This window comes from Brachyhypopomus gauderio, chromosome 20 (genome assembly GCF_052324685.1).
Source record: "Brachyhypopomus gauderio isolate BG-103 chromosome 20, BGAUD_0.2, whole genome shotgun sequence".
In the NCBI taxonomy this organism is placed as follows: Eukaryota; Metazoa; Chordata; class Actinopteri; order Gymnotiformes; family Hypopomidae; genus Brachyhypopomus; species Brachyhypopomus gauderio.
Genome location: NC_135230.1, coordinates 2,020,479 through 2,043,521, shown reverse-complemented (window position 1 = coordinate 2,043,521; position 23,043 = coordinate 2,020,479). Strand labels below are relative to the sequence as shown.

The following is a 23,043-nucleotide window of genomic DNA, read 5'->3' as shown; positions in this document are numbered from 1 at the left end:
AGTAGCAGTAGGGGTTGTTGATGGGGTGGTGGTGGTGGTTGGAGTTGTGCTGGAAGTGGTAGTAGCAGTAGGGGTTGTTGATGGGGTGGTGGTAGTGGTAGGAGTAGTGCTGGGAGTGGTAGTAGCAGTAGGGGTTGTTGATGGGGTGGTGGTAGTGGTGGGAGTAGTGCTTGGAGTGGTAGTAGCAGTAGAGGTTGTTGATGGGGTGGTGGTTGTGGTTGGAGTTGTGCTGGGAGTGATAGTAGCAGTAGAAGTTGTTGATGGGGTGGTAGTGGTAGGAGTAGTGCTGGGAGTGGTAGTAGCAGTAGGGGTTGTTGATGGGGTGGTGGTAGTGATAGTAGTGCTGGGAGTGGTAGTAGCAGTAGGGGTTGTTGATGGGGTGGTGGTAGTGGTAGGAGTAGTTCTGGGAGTGGTAGTAGCAGTAGGGGTTGTTGTTGGGGTGCTGGTTGTGGTAGGAATAGTGCTAGGAGTGGTAGTAGCAGTAGGGGTTGTTGTTGGGGTGGTGGTTGTGGTAGGAGTAGTGCTGGGAGTGGTAGTAGCAGTAGGGGTTGTTGATGGGGTGGTAGTAGTGGTAGGAGTAGTGCTGGGAGTGGTAGTAGCAGTAGGGGTTGTTGATGGGGTGGTGGTGGTGGTTGGAGTTGTGCTGGAAGTGGTAGTAGCAGTAGGGGTTGTTGATGGGGTGGTGGTAGTGGTAGGAGTAGTGCTGGGAGTGGTAGTAGCAGTAGGGGTTGTTGATGGGGTGGTGGTAGTGGTGGGAGTAGTGCTTGGAGTGGTAGTAGCAGTAGAGGTTGTTGATGGGGTGGTAGTAGTGGTAGGAGTAGTGCTTGGAGTGGTAGTAGCAGTAGAGGTTGTTGATGGGGTGGTGGTAGTGGTAGGAGTAGTGCTGGGAGTGGTAGTAGCAGTAGGGGTTGTTGATGGGGTGGTGGTAGTGGTAGGAGTAGTGCTGGGAGTGGTAGTAGCAGTAGAGGTTGTTGATGGGGTGGTGGTAGTGGTAGGAGTAGTGCTAGGAGCGGTAGTAGCAGTAGGGGTTGTTGATGGGGTGGTGGTTGTGGTTGAAGTTGTGCTGGGAGTGATAGTAGCAGTAGAAGTTGTTGATGGGGTGGTAGTGGTAGGAGTAGTGCTGGGAGTGGTAGTAGCAGTAGGGGTTGTTGATGGGGTGGTGGTAGTGATAGTAGTGCTGGGAGTGGTAGTAGCAGTAGGGGTTGTTGATGGGGTGGTGGTAGTGGTAGGAGTAGTGCTGGGAGTGGTAGTAGCAGTAGGGGTTGTTGATGGGGTGGTGGTAGTGGTAGGAGTAGTGCTGGGAGTGGTAGTAGCAGTAGAGGTTATTGATGGGGTGGTGGTAGTGGTAGGAGTAGTGCTGGAAGTGGTAGTAGCAGTAGGGGATGTTGTTGGTGTGGTGGTTGTGGTAGGAATAGTGCTAGGAGTGGTAGTAGCAGTAGGGGTTGTTGTTGTTGGGGTGGTGGTTGTGGTAGGAGTAGTGCTGGGAGTGGTAGTAGCAGTAGGGGTTGTTGATGGGGTGGTTGTGGTGGTTGGAGTTGTGCTGGAAGTGGTAGTAGCAGTAGGGGTTGTTGATGGGGTGGTGGTAGTGGTAGGAGTAGTGCTTGGAGTGGTAGTAGCAGTAGAGGTTGTTGATGGGGTGGTGGTAGTGGTAGGAGTAGTGCTGGGAGTGGTAGTAGCAGTAGGGGTTGTTGATGTGGTAGTGGTAGTGGTAGGAGTAGTGCTGGGAGTGGTAGTAGCAGTAGGGGTTGTTGATGGCGTGGTGGTAGTGATAGTAGTGCTGGGAGTGGTAGTAGCAGTAGGGGTTGTTGATGGGGTGGTGGTAGTGGTAGGAATAGTGCTAGGAGTGGTAGTAGCAGTAAGGGTTGTTGTTGGGGTGGTGGTTGTGGTAGGAGTAGTGCTGGGAGTGGTAGTAGTAGTAGGGGTTGTTGATTGGGTGGTGGTAGTGGTAGAAGTAGTGCTGGGAGTGGTAGAAGCAGTAGGGGTTGTTGATGGGGTGGTGGTAGTGGTAGGAGTAGTGCTTGGAGTGGTAGTAGCAGTAGGGGTTGTTGATGGGGTGGTGGTAGTGGTAGGAGTAGTGATGGGAGTGGTAGTAGCAGTAGAGGTTGTTGCTGGGGTGGTACTGGTAGGAGTAGTGCTGGGAGTGGTAGTAGCACTAGAGGTTGTTGATGGGGTGGTGGTAGTGGTAGGAGTAGTGCTGGGAGTGGTAGTAGCAGTAGGGGTTTTTGATGGGGTAGTGGTAGTGGTTGGAGTAGTGCTGGGAGTGGTAGTAGCACTAGAAGTTGTTGAAGTGGTGGTAGTCGTAGGAGTAGTGCTGGGAGTGGTAGTAGCACTAGAGGTTGTTGATGGGGTGGTGGTGGTTGTTGGAGTTGTGCTGGGAGTGGTAGTAGCTTTAGGGGTTGTTGATGGGGTGGTGGTAGTGGTAGGAGTAGTGCTTGGAGTGGTAGTAGCAGTAGGGGTTGTTGATGGGGTGGTGGTAGTGGTAGGAGTTGTGCTTATAGTGGTTGTAGAAGTAGAGGTTGTTGATGGGGTGGTGGTAGTGGTAGGAGTTGTGCTTAGAGTGGTAGTAGCAGTAGGGGTTGTTGATGGGGTGGTGGTAGTGGTAGGAGTAGTGCTGATAGTGGTGGTAGCAGTAGACGATGTAAAAGGTGTTTTGATTTTGCCGGGGATGGTAGTAGCAGTAGAGGTTGTTGATGGGGTGGTGGTAGTGGTAGGAGTAGTGCTGGGAGTGGTAGTAGCAGTAGAGGTTGTTGATGGGGTGGTGGTAGTGGTAGGAGTAGTGCTGGGAGTGGTAGTAGCAGTAGGGGTTGTTGATGGGGTGGTGGTAGTGGTAGGAGTAGTGCTTGGAGTGATAGTAGCAGTAGGGGTTGTTGATGGGGTGGTGGTAGTGGTAGGAGTAGTGCTGGGAGTGGTAGTAGCAGTAGAGGTTGTTGATGGAGTGGTGGTAGTGGTAGGAGTAGTGCTGGGAGTGGTAGTAGCAGTAGGGGTTGTTGTTGGGGTGGTAGTAGTGGTAGGAGTAGTGCTGGGAGTGGTAGTAGCACTAGAGGTTGTTGAAGGGGTGGTAGTCGTAGGAGTAGTGCTGGGAGTGGTATTAGCAGTAGGGGTTGTTGATGGGGTGGTTGTAGTGATAGTAGTGCTGGGAGTGGTAGTAGCAGTAGGGGTTGTTGATGGGGTGGTGGTGGTGGTTGGAGTTGTGCTGTAAGTGGTAGTAGCAGTAGGGGTTGTTGATGGGGTGGTGGTAGTGGTAGGAGTAGTGCTGGGAGTGGTAGTAGCAGTAGGGGTTGTTGATGGGGTGGTGGTAGTGGTGGGAGTAGTGCTTGGAGTGGTAGTAGCAGTAGAGGTTGTTGATGGGGTGGTAGTAGTGGTAGGAGTAGTGCTTAGAGTGGTAGTAGCAGTAGAGGTTGTTGATGGGGTGGTGGTAGTGGTAGGAGTAGTGCTGGGAGTGGTAGTAGCAGTAGGGGTTGTTGATGGGGTGGTGGTAGTGGTAGGAGTAGTGCTGGGAGTGGTAGTAGCAGTAGAGGTTGTTGATGGGGTGGTGGTAGTGGTAGGAGTAGTGCTAGGAGCGGTAGTAGCAGTAGGGGTTGTTGATGGGGTGGTGGTTGTGGTTGGAGTTGTGCTGGGAGTGATAGAAGCAGTAGAAGTTGTTGATGGGGTGGTAGTGGTAGGAGTAGTGCTGGGAGTGGTAGTAGCAGTAGGGGTTGTTGATGGGGTGGTGGTAGTGATAGTAGTGCTGGGAGTGGTAGTAGCAGTAGGGGTTGTTGATGGGGTGGTGGTAGTGGTAGGAGTAGTTCTGGGAGTGGTAGTAGCAGTAGGGGTTGTTGTTGGGGTGCTGGTTGTGGTAGGAATAGTGCTAGGAGTGGTAGTAGCAGTAGGGGTTGTTGTTGGGGTGGTGGTTGTGGTAGGAGTAGTGCTGGGAGTGGTAGTAGCAGTAGGGGTTGTTGATGGGGTGGTAGTAGTGGTAGGAGTAGTGCTGGGAGTGGTAGTAGCAGTAGGGGTTGTTGATGGGGTGGTGGTGGTGGTTGGAGTTGTGCTGGAAGTGGTAGTAGCGGTAGGGGTTGTTGATGGGGTGGTGGTAGTGATAGTAGTGCTGGGAGTGGTAGTAGCAGTAGGGGTTGTTGATGGGGTGGTGGTAGTGGTAGGAGTAGTGCTTGGAGTGGTAGTAGCAGTAGAGGTTGTTGATGGGGTGGTAGTAGTGGTAGGAGTAGTGCTGGGAGTGGTAGTAGCAGTAGGGGTTGTTGTTGGGGTGGTAGTAGTGGTAGGAGTAGTGCTGGGAGTGGTAGTAGCACTAGAGGTTGTTGAAGGGGTGGTAGTGGTAGGAGTAGTGCTGGGAGTGGTAGTAGCAGTAGGGGTTGTTGATGGGGTGGTGGTAGTGATAGTAGTGCTGGGAGTGGTAGTAGCAGTAGGGGTTGTTGATGGGGTGGTGGTAGTGGTAGGAGTAGTGCTTGGAGTGGTAGTAGCAGTAGAGGTTGTTGATGGGGTGGTGGTAGTGGTAGGAGTAGTGCTGGGAGTGGTAGTAGCAGTAGGGGTTGTTGATGGGGTGGTGGTAGTGGTAGGAGTAGTGCTTGGAGTGGTAGTAGCAGTAGAGGTTGTTGATGGGGTGGTAGTAGTGGTAGGAGTAGTGCTGGGAGTGGTAGTAGCAGTAGGGGTTGTTGGTGGGGTGGTAGTAGTGGTAGGAGTAGTGCTGGGAGTGGTAGTAGCAGTAGGGGTTGTTGATGGGGTGGTGGTAGTGGTAGGAGTAGTGCTGGGAGTGGTAGTAGCAGTAGGGGTTGTTGATGGGGTGGTGGTAGTGGTAGGAGTAGTGCTTGGAGTGATAGTAGCAGTAGGGGTTGTTGATGGGGTGGTGGTAGTGGTAGGAGTAGTGATGGAAGTGGTAGTAGCAGTAGAGGTTGTTGCTGGGGTGGTACTGGTAGGAGTAGTGCTGGGAGTGGTAGTAGCACTAGAGGTTGTTGATGTGGTGGTGGTAGTGGTAGGAGTAGTGCTGGGAGTGGTAGTAGCAGTAGGGGTTGTTGATGGGGTGGTGGTAGTGATAGTAGTGCTGGGAATGGTAGTAGCAGTAGGGGTTGTTGATGGGGTGGTGGTAGTGATAGTAGTGCTGGGAGTGGTAGTAGCAGTAGGGGTTGTTGATGGGGTGGTGGTAGTGGTAGGAGTAGTTCTGGGAGTGGTAGTAGCAGTAGGGGTTGTTGTTGGGGTGGTGGTTGTGGTAGGAATAGTGCTAGGAGTGGTAGTAGCAGTAGGGGTTGTTGTTGGGGTGGTGGTTGTGGTAGGAGTAGTGCTGGGAGTGGTAGTAGCAGTAGGGGTTGTTGATGGGGTGGTAGTAGTGGTAGGAGTAGTGCTGGGAGTGGTAGTAGCAGTAGGAGTTGTTGATGGGGTGGTGGTGGTGGTTGGAGTTGTGCTGGAAGTGGTAGTAGCGGTAGGGGTTGTTGATGGGGTGGTGGTAGTGATAGTAGTGCTGGGAGTGGTAGTAGCAGTAGGGGTTGTTGATGGGGTGGTGGTAGTGGTAGGAATAGTGCTAGGAGTGGTAGTAGCAGTAGGGGTTGTTGATGGGGTGGTGGTTGTGGTTGGAGTTGTGCTGGGAGTGATAGTAGCAGTAGGGGTTGTTGATGGGGTGGTGGTAGTGATAGTAGTGCTGGGAGTGGTAGTAGCAGTAGGGGTTGTTGATGGGGTGGTGGTGGTGGTTGGAGTTGTGCTGGAAGTGGTAGTAGCAGTAGGGGTTGTTGATGGGGTGGTGGTGGTGGTTGGAGTAGTGCTGGGAGTGGTAGTAGCAGTAGGGGTTGTTGATGGGGTGGTAGTAGTGGTAGGAGTAGTGCTGGGAGTGGTAGTAGCAGTAGGAGTTGTTGATGGGGTGGTGGTAGTGGTAGGAGTAGTGCTTGGAGTGGTAGTAGCAGTAGAGGTTGTTGATGGGGTGGTAGTGGTAGGAGTAGTGCTTGGAGTGGTAGTAGCAGTAGGGGTTGTTGATGGGGTGGTAGTAGTGGTTGGAGTAGTGCTGGGCGTGGTAGTAGCAGTAGAGGTTGTTGATGGGGTTGTGGTAGTCGTAGGTGTGGTTCTCATAGTGGTAGTAGCAGGAGAGGTTGTGGATTTGGTGGTGGTAGTAGTTGGAGTAGTGCTAGTAGTGGTAGGAGCAGCAGAGGATGATAATGGGGTGGTGGTAGTGGTAGTAGCAGTTGCAGGGGTGTTGCTAGTTGTTGTTATTTTGCCATTAGTCATATCAACAGTAGAGGATGTTGGGGGGCTGTTGATACTGGTTGAGCTTGTAGGAACAACAGAGTATGTTGAAATTGTGTTGCACAATGTTACACCACTGTGACAATATTTCGTATGTTTATTTTCTATTGATATTACTTATTAAAATATTATTAATAATATATTATGAAATATTAAAAGATATACGCACCTTTCTGTACTGCATGATACTGTGATTGGGGTACAAATTTTAAACATATTAAAATTTGTTATTTGACATATGACACTCAGTCTAAAATTGTAATGATGTTTCTTATATTAGCAGATGTGTGTCCTACCTATGCAGAGAGCAGAAAGGACGAGTGCTCCACACGTGATGATTTTTGACCTCATTGTTTCTTTAGCAGTTTCACCACATCATTGTTCACTTGTTCTAAAACATCCAAAATGATTTTTTAAGGTTGTCTTTAAAATTATTGTCAAAAATGAAAAAAATAATACATTAAATCTTTCTTAGCATTCTGTGTCCTAGTGATTTTGAGGTTACAAATGATGAAGTACGTCACAAATTAAAATTTTTCATTAATGTAATCAAAGACTGAAACCTGCAGTGGAGAATAAGTTTGAACATCTCATAATAAATTTTATCTATAAAGCACGATCAAGCTTTAACAGAATATGTTTTATTGTAAATGTGACATATAACATAGAACATTGCAAAGTATAAACAGTCTAGGTTTAGAGTACTAGGAATGAGACATTGATAAGACAAGATACAGACAAAAGTACTAAATGATCTCTTAATATCCTCTGATAAAGGACACATTTCTTACTGTTAGACCTTTGTGCTGCTATTGACACCTTTGATCACAACATTCTACTAAATAGGTTGGAGACGCTCATTTGCATAAGAGGTCAAGCACTCTCTTGGTTCAGATTGTACCTGACAGATCGCTACCAGTTTGTACTTGTAAATAATGAATGTTCAGAATGTACAAAGGTAAAATATGGTGTCCCTCAAGGATCTGTATTGGGCCCCATATTGTTCTCATTATATATGCTACTGCTGCGCACAATCATTCGTAGGCATGGTATTAGCTTCCATTGCTACGCATGTGATACTAAGTTGTGTATATCTTCTAATCCGGATGATATTAATACTACTCTCAAAATTGACAACTGTGTCCAGGACATAAAAAACTGGATGGCATCTAATTTTCTTCTACTAATTTCCAATAAGGATGAGGTGTTGATTCTTGGACCCAAAGCTGCTAGAAGCAATTGGCCTGATATTCCTCTTACTCTAGATGGCTTTTCAGTAACACCTAAATCTACAGCAAAAAGCATAGATGTCATTATTGATTCGCATCTTTCATTTGACACACACATATGCAATGTCACTCAGGCTGCCTTTTTACATTTACATAATATCGCCAAGCTTAGACACTTTCATTGGCTGATGCAGAGAAACTGGGCATGCAGGGATGCTTTTGTCTCATCAAGATTGGACTACTGTAATGGTCTTCTAATTGGATGTTCTAAACAGTCCATGAAGAAATTACAACTTGTACAAAATGCTGCAGCTAGAGTCCTATCTAAGGCTAGAAAGTTCGATCATATTAGTTCTACTCTGCATTACACTGGCTTCCGATTAAATATCAAATGGAAATTAAAATTATTTTGTTGACCTATAAGGCGTTTAAATGGTCTTGCTCCACAACAGCTGAGTGAACTTATTGCATACTATAACTCATCTCGCCTTTTGCGCTCCAAAAATGCAGGATTTCTCTCAGTTCCAAAAATTCAAAAATTTGTAAGACTACAGCCCGAGGCAGAGCTTTCTCCTATGGACTAGCCTTCCAGCTCCGATCCGAGATTCTGACACAGTTCTAATCTCTAAATCTAGACTTAAGACTCACCTATTTAATCAAGCCTTCATTTAATATTCCAATTGTGATGGTGTGGGGCTCGGGGGCCCCCAGACATTGAGACTACTCGTAATCTGAGATGTTGCTGCTGTCATCCAGCCATTTCAAGGAATCACATGGCTTGAAAGCAATGTCCCAGTGAGCTCTCATGACTATGGTCACCTCTAAAACCATCCCCTCCCTCCTGCTGGAGCCACATGCTAATCACTGGCACGTGAGCTACGTATGTTTAAATCAAGTTATTTAAATTGATGTCCACATACTCAACCTGTATTGTATATCTTTTTTGCATGCCTCTACCAAAGATGATTCCATACAAGCCCCTAGGAGATGGTCTGGCTTGCCAGTGGATGTGCCATTGCTACAAGAGGACATGCTGATGCCAACTCCTACCAGAGGCTCACCATCTGCACTGAAGGGACTGTGACTACTTGGCCTGGGAATTAAAACTACAAATATAACTATAGAACTACATTTGGACTACAAATACGGACTTTTGCTAGCGGGCTGCCCAATGGAGCATGAGTTCCCTTTTGAGTTTTGGTCCTCTTGAGGTTTCTTCCTAATCCCCACCATCATAAGGATTTTTTCCTAGCCACTGTTGCTTCTGGCTTGCTAATTAGAGATCTGGACCCATACAATTGTAAAGCTGCTTTACGACAACATGTGTTGTAAATAGCGGCAAATAAATATATTTTACTTGACTTGAAATGAGGTACATGCACACATGGACTAAGTTTTTCAATGGGGTTCAGGTGTGGAGATTGGGTTGGCCATGACAGGGCCTTAATCTGGTGGTCCTTCATCCACACATTCATGAATCTGGCACTGTGGCCTGGAGCATTGTCCTGTTGGAAAAACCAGTCCTCAGAGTTGATGAACATTGCCAGAGCACAAGGAGCACAAGGAAGCAAGTGTTTTTCAGAATAACCTTGTATGTCGCTTGATTCATACAGTACATCAAATTCAGCTTTGCTGAAGCATTCCTAGATGATTGATTCTCCACCAAATTTTACAGTGGCTGCAAGACACTGTGGCTTGTACATCTCTCCAGGTCTCCATCTAACCATTAGATGACCAGGTGTTGGGCAAAGTTGAAAATTGGACTCAGATTGGACTCTCCTTTGCTTCTCATTGATGAAAGGCATTTTATAGCTTTACATGACTTGAGCCATGCCTCTAGAAGCCTGCTATGCAGTGTTCTTGCTGTGCACTTCACCCCAGCTGCCATTTGTCTTTCTTTTTGTAGGTCACTTGATGTCATCCTGCGGATGCTGACTGAAATTCGAATAAGGTGACGGTCATCCAAGTCAATGGAGAGTCAATTTCGCCCTCTACTGGTTTGTAGTTTTGTTGTCCACAATGTCTGCTGCTTGACCTTGTTGTAATGAACTGCCATCTTGGAAATTTTATGAATGGAAGCAACATGATGCTCACTGTATCCCTCTGCCAGTAAAGCCAGAATTGAGCCCTTCGTTTCCTCACTCAAAACCTTTCTTTTCAACTCCTTTGACATGGTTAATAGATATTTTTTATTCCAATTACTTTTGAGCTATTCCCAACACTTTTTGCCATTCAGCAAATGCCATTCCTCCATAAATAAGAATTTGTTCAGGAGATCACCTAATCAGAAGCACATTAAGTAGAATGAGTTGTACTTGTGTTGGAATTTAACTACTGGAATGGAATGGCTGTCATACATTTAGAGATGCTGATTTTGATTTATCAGACACAATGTCTAGTTGCAGGAGTGAAGCGCTTATACAGTCATGGCCAATATTTTTAGCACCTCAGAAAATGAAGCAACCTCATCTGCGGGGCCCAGAGATCAAAATTCTGCTCTGATGTAAATGCTGTCATTTTCAACCTGAGATAAAGGAAATAGCTCCAGAGAGTCACTAATATAACATTGGAGGATCTTCACAGTCCTTACTGTCTTAGGAGAGCCAATACCATCCTTAAGGACTGGTCTCCAGAAACTTCACCACAAGAATTGGAAAGTCCTCTTGGTATCTGTGCCTGCTTACAGTTCACTGGAATGTCTAGTGTGTGAACTGCCTGGACCCTCTCCTACCATCATCGCTACAGTCTACTGTCCCCATAAACTAGAGGTCTCAAACTCGCGGCCCATGGGCCAAACAATATTTTGTGACCCACTACTTGAAAGAAAAGTGCTAGTGCGCATTTAGTATTTTTATCGCTTGTGGGCCACCATAGCTCTAGGGGTGACCTGCAATAGTCGCTGATTCGACTAAAGTCGACTATACCCCCTAGTCGACTATGAAAGTCATAGTGTGATTATCATTATATATAGCCTTTTGTCAAATAAAATGATCCTAATTTCTGTTATTAAATAGTTTTAAATGATGTGTGCGCATTAACAATAGGCATCTTCCTTACTACACATTAATAAATCACACCCTGCAGTTGCACAATCCAAATGAGCGGAGCTGAACATGCTACAGACGGCTACTAAAAAAACTTCAAAAGTATTTTGAAAAAGATAAAGATGAATCAAACAAAGTAAAGTGCAAGTTTTGTCATCAACGTCTTACGACAACAACCAACATGGCATACCATATAAAACGCATAAGGTGAAAAAAACAGTTCAGCCGTTTCGGTGTGTCGTCTTGTCGCGGTGCGTCTCGGCAAGTAAGCCTATAAAAATGTTTTGTTGTTTGCTTTTTAAACCCCGTTACTTGAACCTTTTCCTTAAAATATTTTTGACATTTTGCACAGTGCCAGTTCGATATGCGCACTGACGGTTAATGTTCTCTAACGTTTCATTAAAAAATAAATAAGTAATAAATAAAAGCTGAATAAAGCCAACCTACCATGTTTATTCATTTATCTGAGTGTTTTAGGTTTTTACTTTGAAGTGGAAAAAAGTCCTGAATGAGAACGAGATCCCGTTTAAGGTGCTCTTAAAAAAACCTTGATTCGACTATTAGTCGACTAAAGGGAAAATCTGACGAATCAGATTCGACTATGAAAATCCTTAGTTGAATACACCTCTACATAGCTCAATGCGAATTAGCAACGTTCGTCAATTGCAAAGTGATTCAGGAGTGGAGGGAAAGCTTATGTTGGCACCCTGCTATGGAAATACTTTTTTGTCATGCCTTTCTCAAAACCTACTGTGAAAAGTAAGGTTAGCGATGAGCACAGACAATATCAGGAGAAGTGGGAGACAGATAAAGTTGCTAACATGCACAGATAAAGTTGCTGTGTACAAGGAGATGTCACAAGGAGAACATCAGATGTCATTACACAACTAAACATGCTGAGGAATATGCAAAATATCAGGGAGAAGAGAGAAAGTGCCGTGCCGCCAAACTTAAAACATGTCTACTGTGGCAACAAGATTTTTTCAAGAAGGCAAGCAAAGAGAGTGATGCTGCTGTCGAAGTAAGCTACGTGATGAGTGAGGTGATTGCTAAGGCTGGAAAGCCATTCAAAGATGGCGAGTTCATCAAAAAGTGCATGTTAAATGCTGCAAGTATAGTCTGTCCAGAAAAGAAGGGTCAGTTTAGTAACATCAGCCAACACAGTGGCAGAGTGCATTTCTGACCTGTCAGGTAGCATCTATGATCAACTGCGTGAGAAAGCTAAACATTTCCATGCATACTCTGTCGCTCTTGATGAGAGCACAGACGTCACTGACACTGCGCAGCTCGCAATTTATGTCCCTGGTTATGGAGCTATTATAGTGTCACCAGAACCTGAACCTGAAATCATTATCACTTGAAAAAACAGTCTGTAAAATCCTCGCAGGTATGCAAAAATTCGAGTTAAAATTCAGGTTCAGGTCGAAATTCAGGTTCGGGTCGCAATTCAGGTTCGGGTCAAAATTCAGGTTCGGGTCGTAATTCAGGTTCGGGTTGAAATTCAGGTTCAGGTTGAAATGCGTTTCATCCGGGATACGTAGGATGAACAAACAAACTCAGAGCTAATCGAACTGCATCTGGCCAATCACAAAACATATCAGAGGTCATTAAGAGGCGCGTCTTTCTGCTAAATTTCCTGTAAGAGTGCGGTCCCTGTTTGGCGTGTAAGTAGCATGTAAACAGCACGAAAGTGACCACTGTGCCACCCAGAAATGGCACCTTGTGGCAGCTGCCACATAATCGTGGCACTTAGTGTGGCCAGTGCTGCGTGACTGTGGTCTCCGTTGTCCAGAAACGCCGCCTGCCTCTGCTGACGGACATCTAAAGACTCTTGGGTGACTCTGCGTATCGGCCACTCGCTTAAAATCATCCCGACGAGCTCCGAATCGCCATTTGTTGAAATGAAGATGGTTCATAACTTTTGTTTAAAAATTATGTTGAGTGAAATAAGAGCCGACATCCAGCTAGACAGCTCTATATTACTAGTTCAGAATACTGTTTAGCGATAACGTCGAATTAAGATTATAGGAGGGTACGTGAATCTACAGTGGTAGACCGTTAACGACAGCACTAAATTTAAAGGGTTTATTATTATAGATGTATGGTTATCAGTGAATGTTCCTACACGCCATCAGCGTCATTTAAACCTCTGCGAGCGAATGGCATCGCATTTAGTATTTGTGCAATTTGTAGTATATTTCGCTTTGTATTGGTTTATATTGTTAGTCTAGATTACGTCTGTTACGACCCCACGATGTCATGGGTCTAGGTTTGGGGTGTGGGGTAGTAGCATGTGCATAGTGGACAAGATGAAATTAAAGAAGAACGCGAAAACCAGACGGATACGTAAGAAAACTCTTTACTGCAGAGTGGTAATGGGTAGAAGAGCCTTTTCTACGCAGCAAAACACTGAACAGACACGTACGTACAAAAATACACGATTGACCATAAACCAACCAAGGAAAGGAGCAGTAGACGGCACCAAAGAAAAGAAACAAACAAAATATACTACACTAAGTTAACAAAGCAAGACTCACACCTTACTAACATAAATAAAGAAAATATATCTACGACGATAATCTCAAACAAATATACATACACGGTGCCCGCCTCTATACTGGTGTTTCTTATAAAACATCCCTGCATGGGTGTCTATATAATTGTGCACATGCTACTACGTTCTTACTCCATGGTGGCGATTTTCACAACGCTATTCATGACAAATCATGACAAAAGCTATCGCTCAAACCCTCACCTCTCACATGAGAATCATGAGCTACAGTTTCTCAAAAGTCACACACATAACCGTAAAGGCAATAAATGCTCGCGTCGCCTCCCGGCAACTTCCAGCAACTCCGTCATGCAGATTATGAAGCCGAATATCCTCCCCCTCATCCAAATCACGATCTTCGATTGGCCGACAGAATCCACCCGTACCGAGGCAATCCACCTGTTAAACCAAAATTAACCGAAAGAGAAAACAACCTCCCCAAAATCCACAGTTCACGTAACACCGCAGCATCAGCCATCAACCACCGAGCGGCTACTGCCACTCATTGTCTACCACTAATCTAAATTCGACATTATCATTAAAGAGTATGTGTTCTGTATGAGAGTATGTGGTGTGTGCATGGGCAGTGGCGTGCACAGACATTTTGGGGGGCAAGTGCTGGGGGGAAGGGGGGGCACTTTTTAGCGCACGTGGAACAATTCATTATAAAAAAAATTACAAGCGCATGTTGAATGAAATTTGACTTTTATTAGTAACATTCTCTAAACGTGAGTTTTCAATGGAAAAAGTCACACCGCCAACTGATAAAATCCATATCCAATATTAACTATAGTCATTGTCCTTCAGTTAACTTCTGTTTACCCTCCACTGTCTGCAGGCATTGTTGCATATATTTTGCAATTAGTAAATTAATATAAGCCTACAATTAAGACAGTAAAAGACCGTAAAGTAGGAGAAGGAGTTATAGGCTACTGAATGTTGTCATTACATGAATGCAGATGGACATTTTTCACAGGTAATGGGGAACTTCCCGTTTCTTCTTTCACAAACGAATGTGTTAATTTATGTTGCCTATCAAAACCTATACAACAGAAAACGTTCAGCTTAACACATAGATTTGAAAACTCTACCTTAATTATTTGTATGTGGTCGTCCTCACGTTATCTATCACTGATTTGGGCTAGTGCGACTAGTTTATCAGGTGACCATCGGCTAAAAATGCTTAGTAGTTTGGTGCTGTATGAGACATTTTACTGCACAACAAAATGATTTCACGTTGGGCTTAGGGGGCAAACGGTACGATTTGACTTGATGTGTATGTGACCTGGCTGGTGGGGACGGGAGAAGAAGTCTATCTGTGAGCATGTGTGCTGTGCTGAAGACGCTTCCTTCCACTCGCTGAACTGAACTGCTGCTGCAGCGCATCTGATGTTAAAGGAAGAGAGAGGTCGGGTGTGTGCGAGGTGGTGGCGCATTTCAGGGCATTGTTTTTAATTGCTCAGGTTTTCAAAAGATCATTTCAAACCGACCTCAGTAAAATGATAATAATAAAAAACGAAGTTTCAAAAGGGCACTTTCGTTGATAAAGGGCAAAGTTGGGGTCTAATTGTGCACGCCACTGTGCATGGGTAAGTTTGAGTGTTTTCGTGTTTATCTGTACTCGTTCTCTGGTATGTTCGCTTTAGTCATCCGTGTAGCGGACCACTTGGATTAATCACACAAACAATGCTCGGAGCTTCGACTGGTGTATCTTTATTCTCTCCTCCTTTCGCCACCGACATTTGACACCGTGAAAACTACAAAATGTGGCAAAAAAGAAAAAATAAACACAAATGCCCTAACACCATACCTCACAGATAATGTGTAGAACAGGGTCCAAACTTTAAATGCGTCACTCCTAGCAAACTTGCACATGAACTCAACTTTATGTTATGAGCCGCAGCTCTTACTGAAAACAAAACAACAATCACATCTCCCTTCGTTTTAAATTAAATAAATCACTCTTTTGGATTAATACAATTTTTCTTCCTACCTCCTTCTGCTTCCAAGGGCGCTAAGTTTGAACTTTGTTTTACATTTGACATACAACAACACAAAAAAACGAAGCCAACTGCAGTAAAATATCTTCCACAAGTGTCAACAAGGAATATAACAAGTCATTAGTTTGTTCTTGTGTTTTTTCAAACTCTGGAGCAACGTACATCGAACGCGCACAGAAGAACTCGCGCTGAAGCGCTCGCACTGAAAGTCTCATGCCGAAAGTTTAGTTCAGCGATAACAGGAGGTAGCAGAATAAGCAAATATTCAATAATAAACAAATAAATAAATATAAGGCTGTCACTTACAATCCGTGTTGTGTCGCTGTAGTGGTTTGTGGTGTCGTCTAGTTTAGTCATGCCTCATCATGATCGTGCTGTCCGTGTGTCTTCTATTATATTAACGTAATGTTAAATGTGAAACCCCTTATATAAAATGCTCTTCTCAGCAAGTGTCCTCCCACTTATAACACTTCACCCCCACGTCACAACATAAAACAGATTTATTACAGATTGTTCATCAGTGAACGTTCATCACGCCATCAGCGTCATTTAAACCACTGCGAGCGAGTGGCATCGCATTTGTAGGATTCGTGGAAATGAAGATGGTTTATATTTTTTGTTTGTTAATTTATGTTGGGTGAACGATTCGGAGCTGACCGACAGCTCCAAACTACGAGTTCAGGATGCTGTTTAACGATTATGTCGGGAGCCGCTCGGCTGACAATCTAGACTAACAATATAAACCAATACAAAGCGAAATATACTACAAATTGCACAAATACTAAATGCGATGCCATTCGCTCGCAGAGGTTTAAATGACGCTGATGGCGTGTAGGAACATTCACTGATAACCATACATCTATAATAATAAACCCTTTAAATTTAGTGCTGTCGTTAACGGTCTACCACTGTAGATTCACGTACCCTCCTATAATCTTAATTCGACGTTATCGCTAAACAGTATTCTGAACTAGTAATATAGAGCTGTCTAGCTGGATGTCGGCTAGTATTTCACTCAACATAATTTTTAAACAAAAGTTATGAACCATCTTAATTTCAACAAATGGCGATTCGGAGCTCGTCGGGATGATTTTAAGCGAGTGGCCGATACGCAGAGTCACCCAAGAGTCTTTAGATGTCTGTCAGCAGAGGCAGGCGACGTTTCTGGACAACGGAGACCACAGTCACGCAGCACTGGTCACACTAAGTGCCACGAATATGTGGCAGCTGCCACAAGGTGCCATTTCTGGGTGGCACAGTGGTCACTTTCGTGCTGCTTACATGCTACTTACACGCCAAACAGGGACCGCACTCTTACAGGAAATTTAGCAGAAAGACGCGCCTCTTAATGACCTCTGATATGTTTTGTGATTGGCCAGATGCAGTTCGATTAGCTCTGAGTTTGTTTGCTCATCCTACGTATCCCGGATGAACCGCATTTCAACCTGAACCTGAATTTCAACCCGAACCTGAATTTCGACCCGAACCTGAATTACGACCCGAACCTGAATTTCGACCCGAACCTGAATTACGACCCGAACCTGAATTTTGACCCGAACCTGAATTGCGACCCAAACCTGAATTTCGACCTGAACCTGAATTTTAACTCGAATTTTTGCATACCTGCGAGGATTTTACAGACTGTTTTTTCAAGTGATAATGATTTCAGGTTCAGGTTCTGGTGACACTATAATAACTCCATACCTGGTGTTGATGGTTGTTTTGAAGTAATGGAGAAGTTGTTCACAGTGATTCCAATGCATGGCCAGACCACTGCTCAGGTGATATTTCGGAAGCTGTGTGATGCCATTGTGGATGCTGGCTTGCTATTGCTGGGCAGTCATGGCCTAGTGGTTAGGGAACTGGTCTTTTGCCCAGAGGGTCGTGGGTTCGAGGTGCCCCTGAGGTGCTCCTGAGCAAGGCCCTTAACCCTTAGTTGCTCACTTGTATAAAAAATGAGATAAAAATGTAAGTCGCTCTGGATAAGGGCGTCTGCCAAATGCCATAATTGTAAATGGAAGAGTTTTGCTGGAATAACAACCGACGGAGCACCATCAATGACAGGGAGAAAGAATGGAACTCGTTCAAAGAAAACTGGAGGAGGAAGGTGTGGAAGAGGCTATTCCTCTGCGTTTCATTATCCATCAGCAGGCCCTTTGCAGCAAATGCCTGAAGTTTGAGAGTGTGATGTCTGATGTTGAGAAATGCATCAACCATATCAGAACCAGGGGCTTGAAGCACAGTCAGTTCCTTTTTGGGGGAAATAGACTCATCATATGAGGATGTGCTCTACTTCACAGAGATACGCTGGCTTAGCAGGGGAAACGTCTTGAAGAGGTTTTTTGAGTTGAGAGCAGAAGTGAAAGCCTTCATGGAGAAGGATGGGATGGCTGTTCCTGTACTTAGTGATCCCAAGTTGATCATGGACTTAGCTTTCCTGGTTGACATTACACAGGAGCTGAATGTACTGAACAAGAAATTACAAGGCCAGGGGCAGCTTGTGAGTGTTGCCTATGACAACATCAGAGCATTCTCCACAAAACTTGGGTTGTGAAAAGCCCGGCTTTCTCAGACAAACCTCTGCCATTTCCCAGCATGCAAGGCACTCATGGATTTGGGCACACCATTCAGTGGTGAGAAGTATGCTAATGCCATTGTAAAGCTGCAGGAAGAATTTGATCACAGGTTTACAGACTTCAAAACATTTTTGCTGATCCCTTCTCCTTTGATGTGAAATATGCTCCCCCTGAGCTTCAAATGGAGCTAATTGACCTGCAGTGCAATTCTGAACTCAAAGCCAAGTTCAGGGAGGTGAGTGGAAAAGCAGAGAACCTTGGACAATTTTTGAGAGAATTGCCCCCCCACCTTCCCTGAGTTTCCAGGATGTTCAAGCGGACCATGTGCCTTTTTGGAAGTACCTATCTCTGTGAAAAGCTCTTCTCCACCATGAACTTTAATAAGTCAAAGTTCCGGTCCAAACTTACTGATGAGCATCTTCAAGCCATACTGAGGGTCTCAGTTGCTTCTTCCCTCAAGCCAGATGTGGCTCAGCTGTGTAAGATGAAGTGCTGCCAGGTCTCTGGTAGCAAGGAGTAGGAGGAAGAAAGAGGAGCCAATGTTCTGAAGAACTGTTCATGTTCTGAATTGTTATTATTGTTAGTTAAGTTAGAGAAGATTGGATTAGTTGTTCTTTTATTGTGGAATATTTGATGCGGCCCAGCCTCACCCAGACTCTACCTCCAGCGGCCCCCAGGTAAGATGAGTTTGAGACCCCTTCCCTAAACCACAATAAGGACTTTCTAACCCATTTTGCCTCTCTACTCACTGCAGTAAAACTTCCTCTCACTAAAGACTTCTCACTGCTCACTATAATAACATTCTAACTAATATCCTAAACTCTCTTGCCCCAGTAAAAACCCGATCTGTGTCCTTCTCTCATTCTGCCCCCTGGTATACCCCTGAACTCTGGCTAATTATAGCTAAAGCTCATCAACTCGAGCAACTCTATAAAAGATCTGGTCTTACTATCCACAAAGAAATGCACAAAACTCACATACTACACAGTAAGGATGCAATTGTTCAAGCAAAATCATTATACTACTCTGGTCTAATCCGTTCTAATGAAGGGAACACTAAAACAGTTTTCTTTAGTGAACAAATCTGTACAGCCCACAGCCTCCTGGCCCTCCCACTTTTATTCAACAGACACCTGTAATTCTCTTCCCTCTCTGCTCCCCCTCATAACTGCCATTATTCATTCATCACTTACTACTCGAATTATTCCTACACTCTTTAAAAGAGCAGTCATTATTCCTATTTTGAAAAAAAAAACCTGTCTCAGATCCCAATAATTTTAATAACCTCTGCCCCATTTTCTAACCTCCCTTTTATTTTCACAATACTTGAAAAGGTTATTGCCACTCAACTCAGTACCTATTTATCCCAAAACTGCATATACAAACAATTCCAGTCTGATTTTCGCCCCCTCCACATCACAGAAGCTGCTCTTATTACGATCACTAATGACCTTCTTACGGCAGCAGTTTCCGGTTTATTTTTCATTCTCATTCATCTCGATCTGTGCATAGCCTTTGACACTATTTCTCATACTATCCTTCTTAATAGACTATATCGCACTATTAACATAGTTATGCGGATGATACCCAGCTCTACCTATCAACTGTAGTAAACCAGGCACTTTGATTCCACCTGTAACATTGCAGAATCATGAGACAGGTTAGGATCCATGTGCAGTGTTACGATTGGGAACTAGAAGCTGGATACAGACGCGGACCTTTGGAGTCTTTTAATAAAAACTACCATTTCTACAGGACACACTTTTGTGGGGATTAAGACAGGGCAAACAATGATCAACTGAACAGACAAAAGGCAAATCCAAAATACACAGAACAGTAGTGATGTCAAACTCGTAACATGGAATCGAATTGAATCGATTCATTTGAATCATGGTGTTCCGAAACACTGTTTCGAGGTCCGTATCAAAAGGGGAAAGTCACGTGACTGTTCCAAAAACAGGTTTCGTTTCATCATGCAGTATCGATACGTTTAGAAACATTTAGTGAATTTTAGTCAGAAAGTCCGCACTTAAGTTCAAGCAGCTGGTCTGAGATCAGAATGTTTACTAATTATTTGTAGTGTTTTCTAAATGAAGTGTTACACAAGCATTTCCCTACCTTGCAATGTAAAATTAATAATGTCAGCCATATCGACAGTGTTATGTGGGTGGGTATGGATCTCTTACTCTATTTTATTTAGATATCTTACCTGTAAATGACTGCACTGAGATACTTTGTTTAATTCTATTTTATGTCATACATCATAGCACATCCTTAACATTATGGCAAAGCTCCATGTAATTAGCTGGAATGTAAATGGCCTTAATGGCCCTATTAAGCGTGCTGCCTGCTTGGATTTCTTACATAGGCAATTAGTCGACATTGTATTCATACAGGAATCACATTTAAGAACACAGGATACTAAACGCTTTGCAAACAAACACTACTATGTGGCATCCTCAGCATCTTTAAATTCAAAAACCAGAGGTTCATTAATAGTATTGAAACGCAGTCTCTCCTTGAACATAATGGGGAAGTATGGGAGCGAAGATGGTAGAATCACATACATTAAAACCATCATCTCAGGTCATAAATTTGCTTTTGTTTCTGTTTATGCCCCATCTCAGTATGAATCAGATTTTTTCCCTAACTTAGTTTCAGTTCTTGCGCAACTACACGACTTTTCACTTATCTTAGGTGCAGATATGAATGCATGTATCAATCTAGCTTTGGACAAATCAGTTCAAAAATCGACCCCCTCCCAATTAAGTGCATCAAATGATATTCAAAATGTCCTGTCATCTCTCAGTCTGGTTGACATTTATCGCATAATTAATCCCACTTCAAAACAGTATACTTTCTATTCAGCCATACATCAGACTTCCTCTAGAATAGATTACATATTGGCATCTCCAACTTCCTTCTCCGAAATTCATAATGTAGCAATTATTCCCTCTCCCTTATCAGATCATAGTATGGTTTCAGCTCATATTACATTAATGCATACTCCTCCTAGAGCCCCAAGATGGCGCTTTAATATATCCCTCCTCCAAAGTGAGGAATTCTGTATTTTTCTTAGTAATTCCTTAAGCACTTTTATAGAAATTAATACAGGTTCAGTAGAAGATCCTAGATTTTTATGGGATGCTATTAAAGGATCAATTAGAGACTCAACTATCTCTTTCTCATCTTATCTTAATAAAAGTAGGCTTCGTAAAATATGTGAACTAGAAGATGCTCTTGTTCAACTTGATTCAGAAAGGAAAGACACACAATCTGATATCTTGTTGGGGAAAATATCCACAATAAAAACTGAGCTGAACTCTTTATTGAGACAGAGAGCTGAGTTTTTAATACATAGAACCAGAAGAAATTATTATTTTAATAGCTCCAGACCAAGCCATCTACTAGCCTTACGACTTAAACAGAACGAGAAACTTTCCTGTATAATGACTATTAAGACACCTACAGTCTCTGTAACTGAACCCCGTGAAATTAATACAGCTTTTAAAAATTTCTACTCCAACCTCTATTCCTCTGAGGTATTCCTAAACCTGGATTCCTATAAAAACTTTTTCCATGACCTTGAACTCCCTACCCTTACTAGCCAAGATTCAGGAAAATTAGCTGCTCCAATCACATTGGTAGAGTTGAAAGAGGCTCTTGTGAATATGAAGAAGGGAAAATCCCCAGGCTGGGATGGTATCCCTCCTGAGGTATACTTGACCTTTTGGGACATAGTTGGACCACCGATGTTGAATATGATTAATACTGCTATTGACAAAGGTGCTTTTAACTCAAGTGTTAACACTGCAATAATCACATTACTACTTAAATCAAACAAAGATCCCTCCGAGTGTGGGAACTACAGACCCCTATCTCTTTTAAATGGAGATGTGAAATTATATGCCAAGGTTCTTGCCTCACGACTTGAAGGCTATTTGACAGCGTTAATTCATAATGATCAGACTGGATTCATCAAGGGCAGATTAGCGTCCGATAATGTACGCCGACTCCTTCATATCATCCATGCTGCTAAGGAGATCGTTCTACCATGCTCAGTCCTGTCACTAGATGCCGAAAAGGCGTTTGACAGGCTAGAAAAGGATTATTTATGGATTACTCTCGATAAATTTGGACTAGGTGCAGATTTCATCAAAATGATTAAGGTCCTATACGCTAACCCCTCTGCCATGGTTTATACCAATAATATTTTCTCTTCACAGTTTCCTATATCAAGGGGTACACGCCAGGGTTGTCCCCTCTCTCCTTTAATTTTCGCTCTTTCTCTTGAACCACTGGCCCAAAAAATAAGACAACACCCCGCTGTTGTTCCCATCTCTATCAATAATTCTGAACACCGTATATCCTTATTTGCTGATTATATTCTTCTTTACATTGGTGATACAGGCACTTCTCTTCCACATATATTATCTATCTTTGATGCATTTAGTTCTCTATCTGGATATAAAATTAATTGGGGTAAATCATCATTAATGCATTTAAATTCAAATCGTTCGGTGACACCCTTACCTTCTAATATCCCTGTAGTTGGTCAATTTAAATATCTTGGGATAGATATTTCACCTTCTATCTTTCACACAGCATCCCATAATTTTCAAAACATACATAACCAAATTGCAAAAGATTTAGAACGTTGGTCTAAGCTTCCAAATTCCCTCCAAGCCAGAGTATCAATAGTCAAAATGGATATTCTTCCCCGCGTCAATTTCTACTCCTCAATGATCCCCCTTCCACCCCCAAAAGGTTACTGGGATAAGTTACAGTCTCTGGTAGCTAAATTCATATGGAATGGGAAGAGGCCCCGATTGAAAATGAAACCTCTTCAGCGAGATAAGATGCAGGGAGGTTTGGGTTTACCGAACTTCAAAATGTATTTTTGGTCTTTTGTTCTTCGACCTTTGTATGTATGGTTTAATTCAAGTGTGTCTGTTTCCTGGAAATCAATCGAGGAAAATATCTCCCATCCATACAGGCTCCAAGACCTGATACACTCTAACATACCAGTTAAAGTAGCGAAAACTCGCTTAGGCCCTATAATTTCCTATTTGCTCAGGACTTGCAGTACTGTAATGAGTCATGCTGGGATGGACTTAAAGTGGCATAAGCACTCCCCTATATTTAATAATTTCTCCCTCCTGGTTGGGAAAAAGCCCCTCTCTTTTTTAGTGTGGAGGGATAAGGGAGTTCACACTTTTGATAATCTGTTTAATAAGGATGGTTTGCGTGCCTTTAATGATTTACAAGCTCAATATGACCTGCCGGGGACATCTTTTTTCTTTTATTTACAACTGAGATCTGCCATGAAGGCGTATGGCGTTCCTTGGGGTGCTCCATTGCCAACCCATCCACTGAATAAGATATTTGCTCCACAAAATCATACACGTGGGTTGGTTTCAAAAT

At 43.7% G+C, this 23,043-nt stretch overlaps 1 protein-coding gene across 1 annotated transcript in view; it reads right to left on the bottom strand.

Moving 5' to 3' along the window:
* Nucleotides 1–15,258, bottom strand: part of LOC143484591 (uncharacterized) — a 32,756-nt gene extending 17,498 nt beyond the window's left edge. Inside the window, exons 1-5 of the mRNA XM_076983401.1 lie at nt 15,206–15,258; nt 5,167–5,803; nt 4,902–4,915; nt 3,227–4,738; nt 304–1,951 (exon numbers count right to left, since the gene is read on the bottom strand). Of these exons, the coding sequence (XP_076839516.1) occupies nt 304–1,951; nt 3,227–4,738; nt 4,902–4,915; nt 5,167–5,803; nt 15,206–15,258 (3,864 nt within the window). The remainder of the gene's footprint in view (nt 1–303; nt 1,952–3,226; nt 4,739–4,901; nt 4,916–5,166; nt 5,804–15,205) is intronic.
* Nucleotides 15,259–23,043: the final 7,785 nt, after the last annotated feature.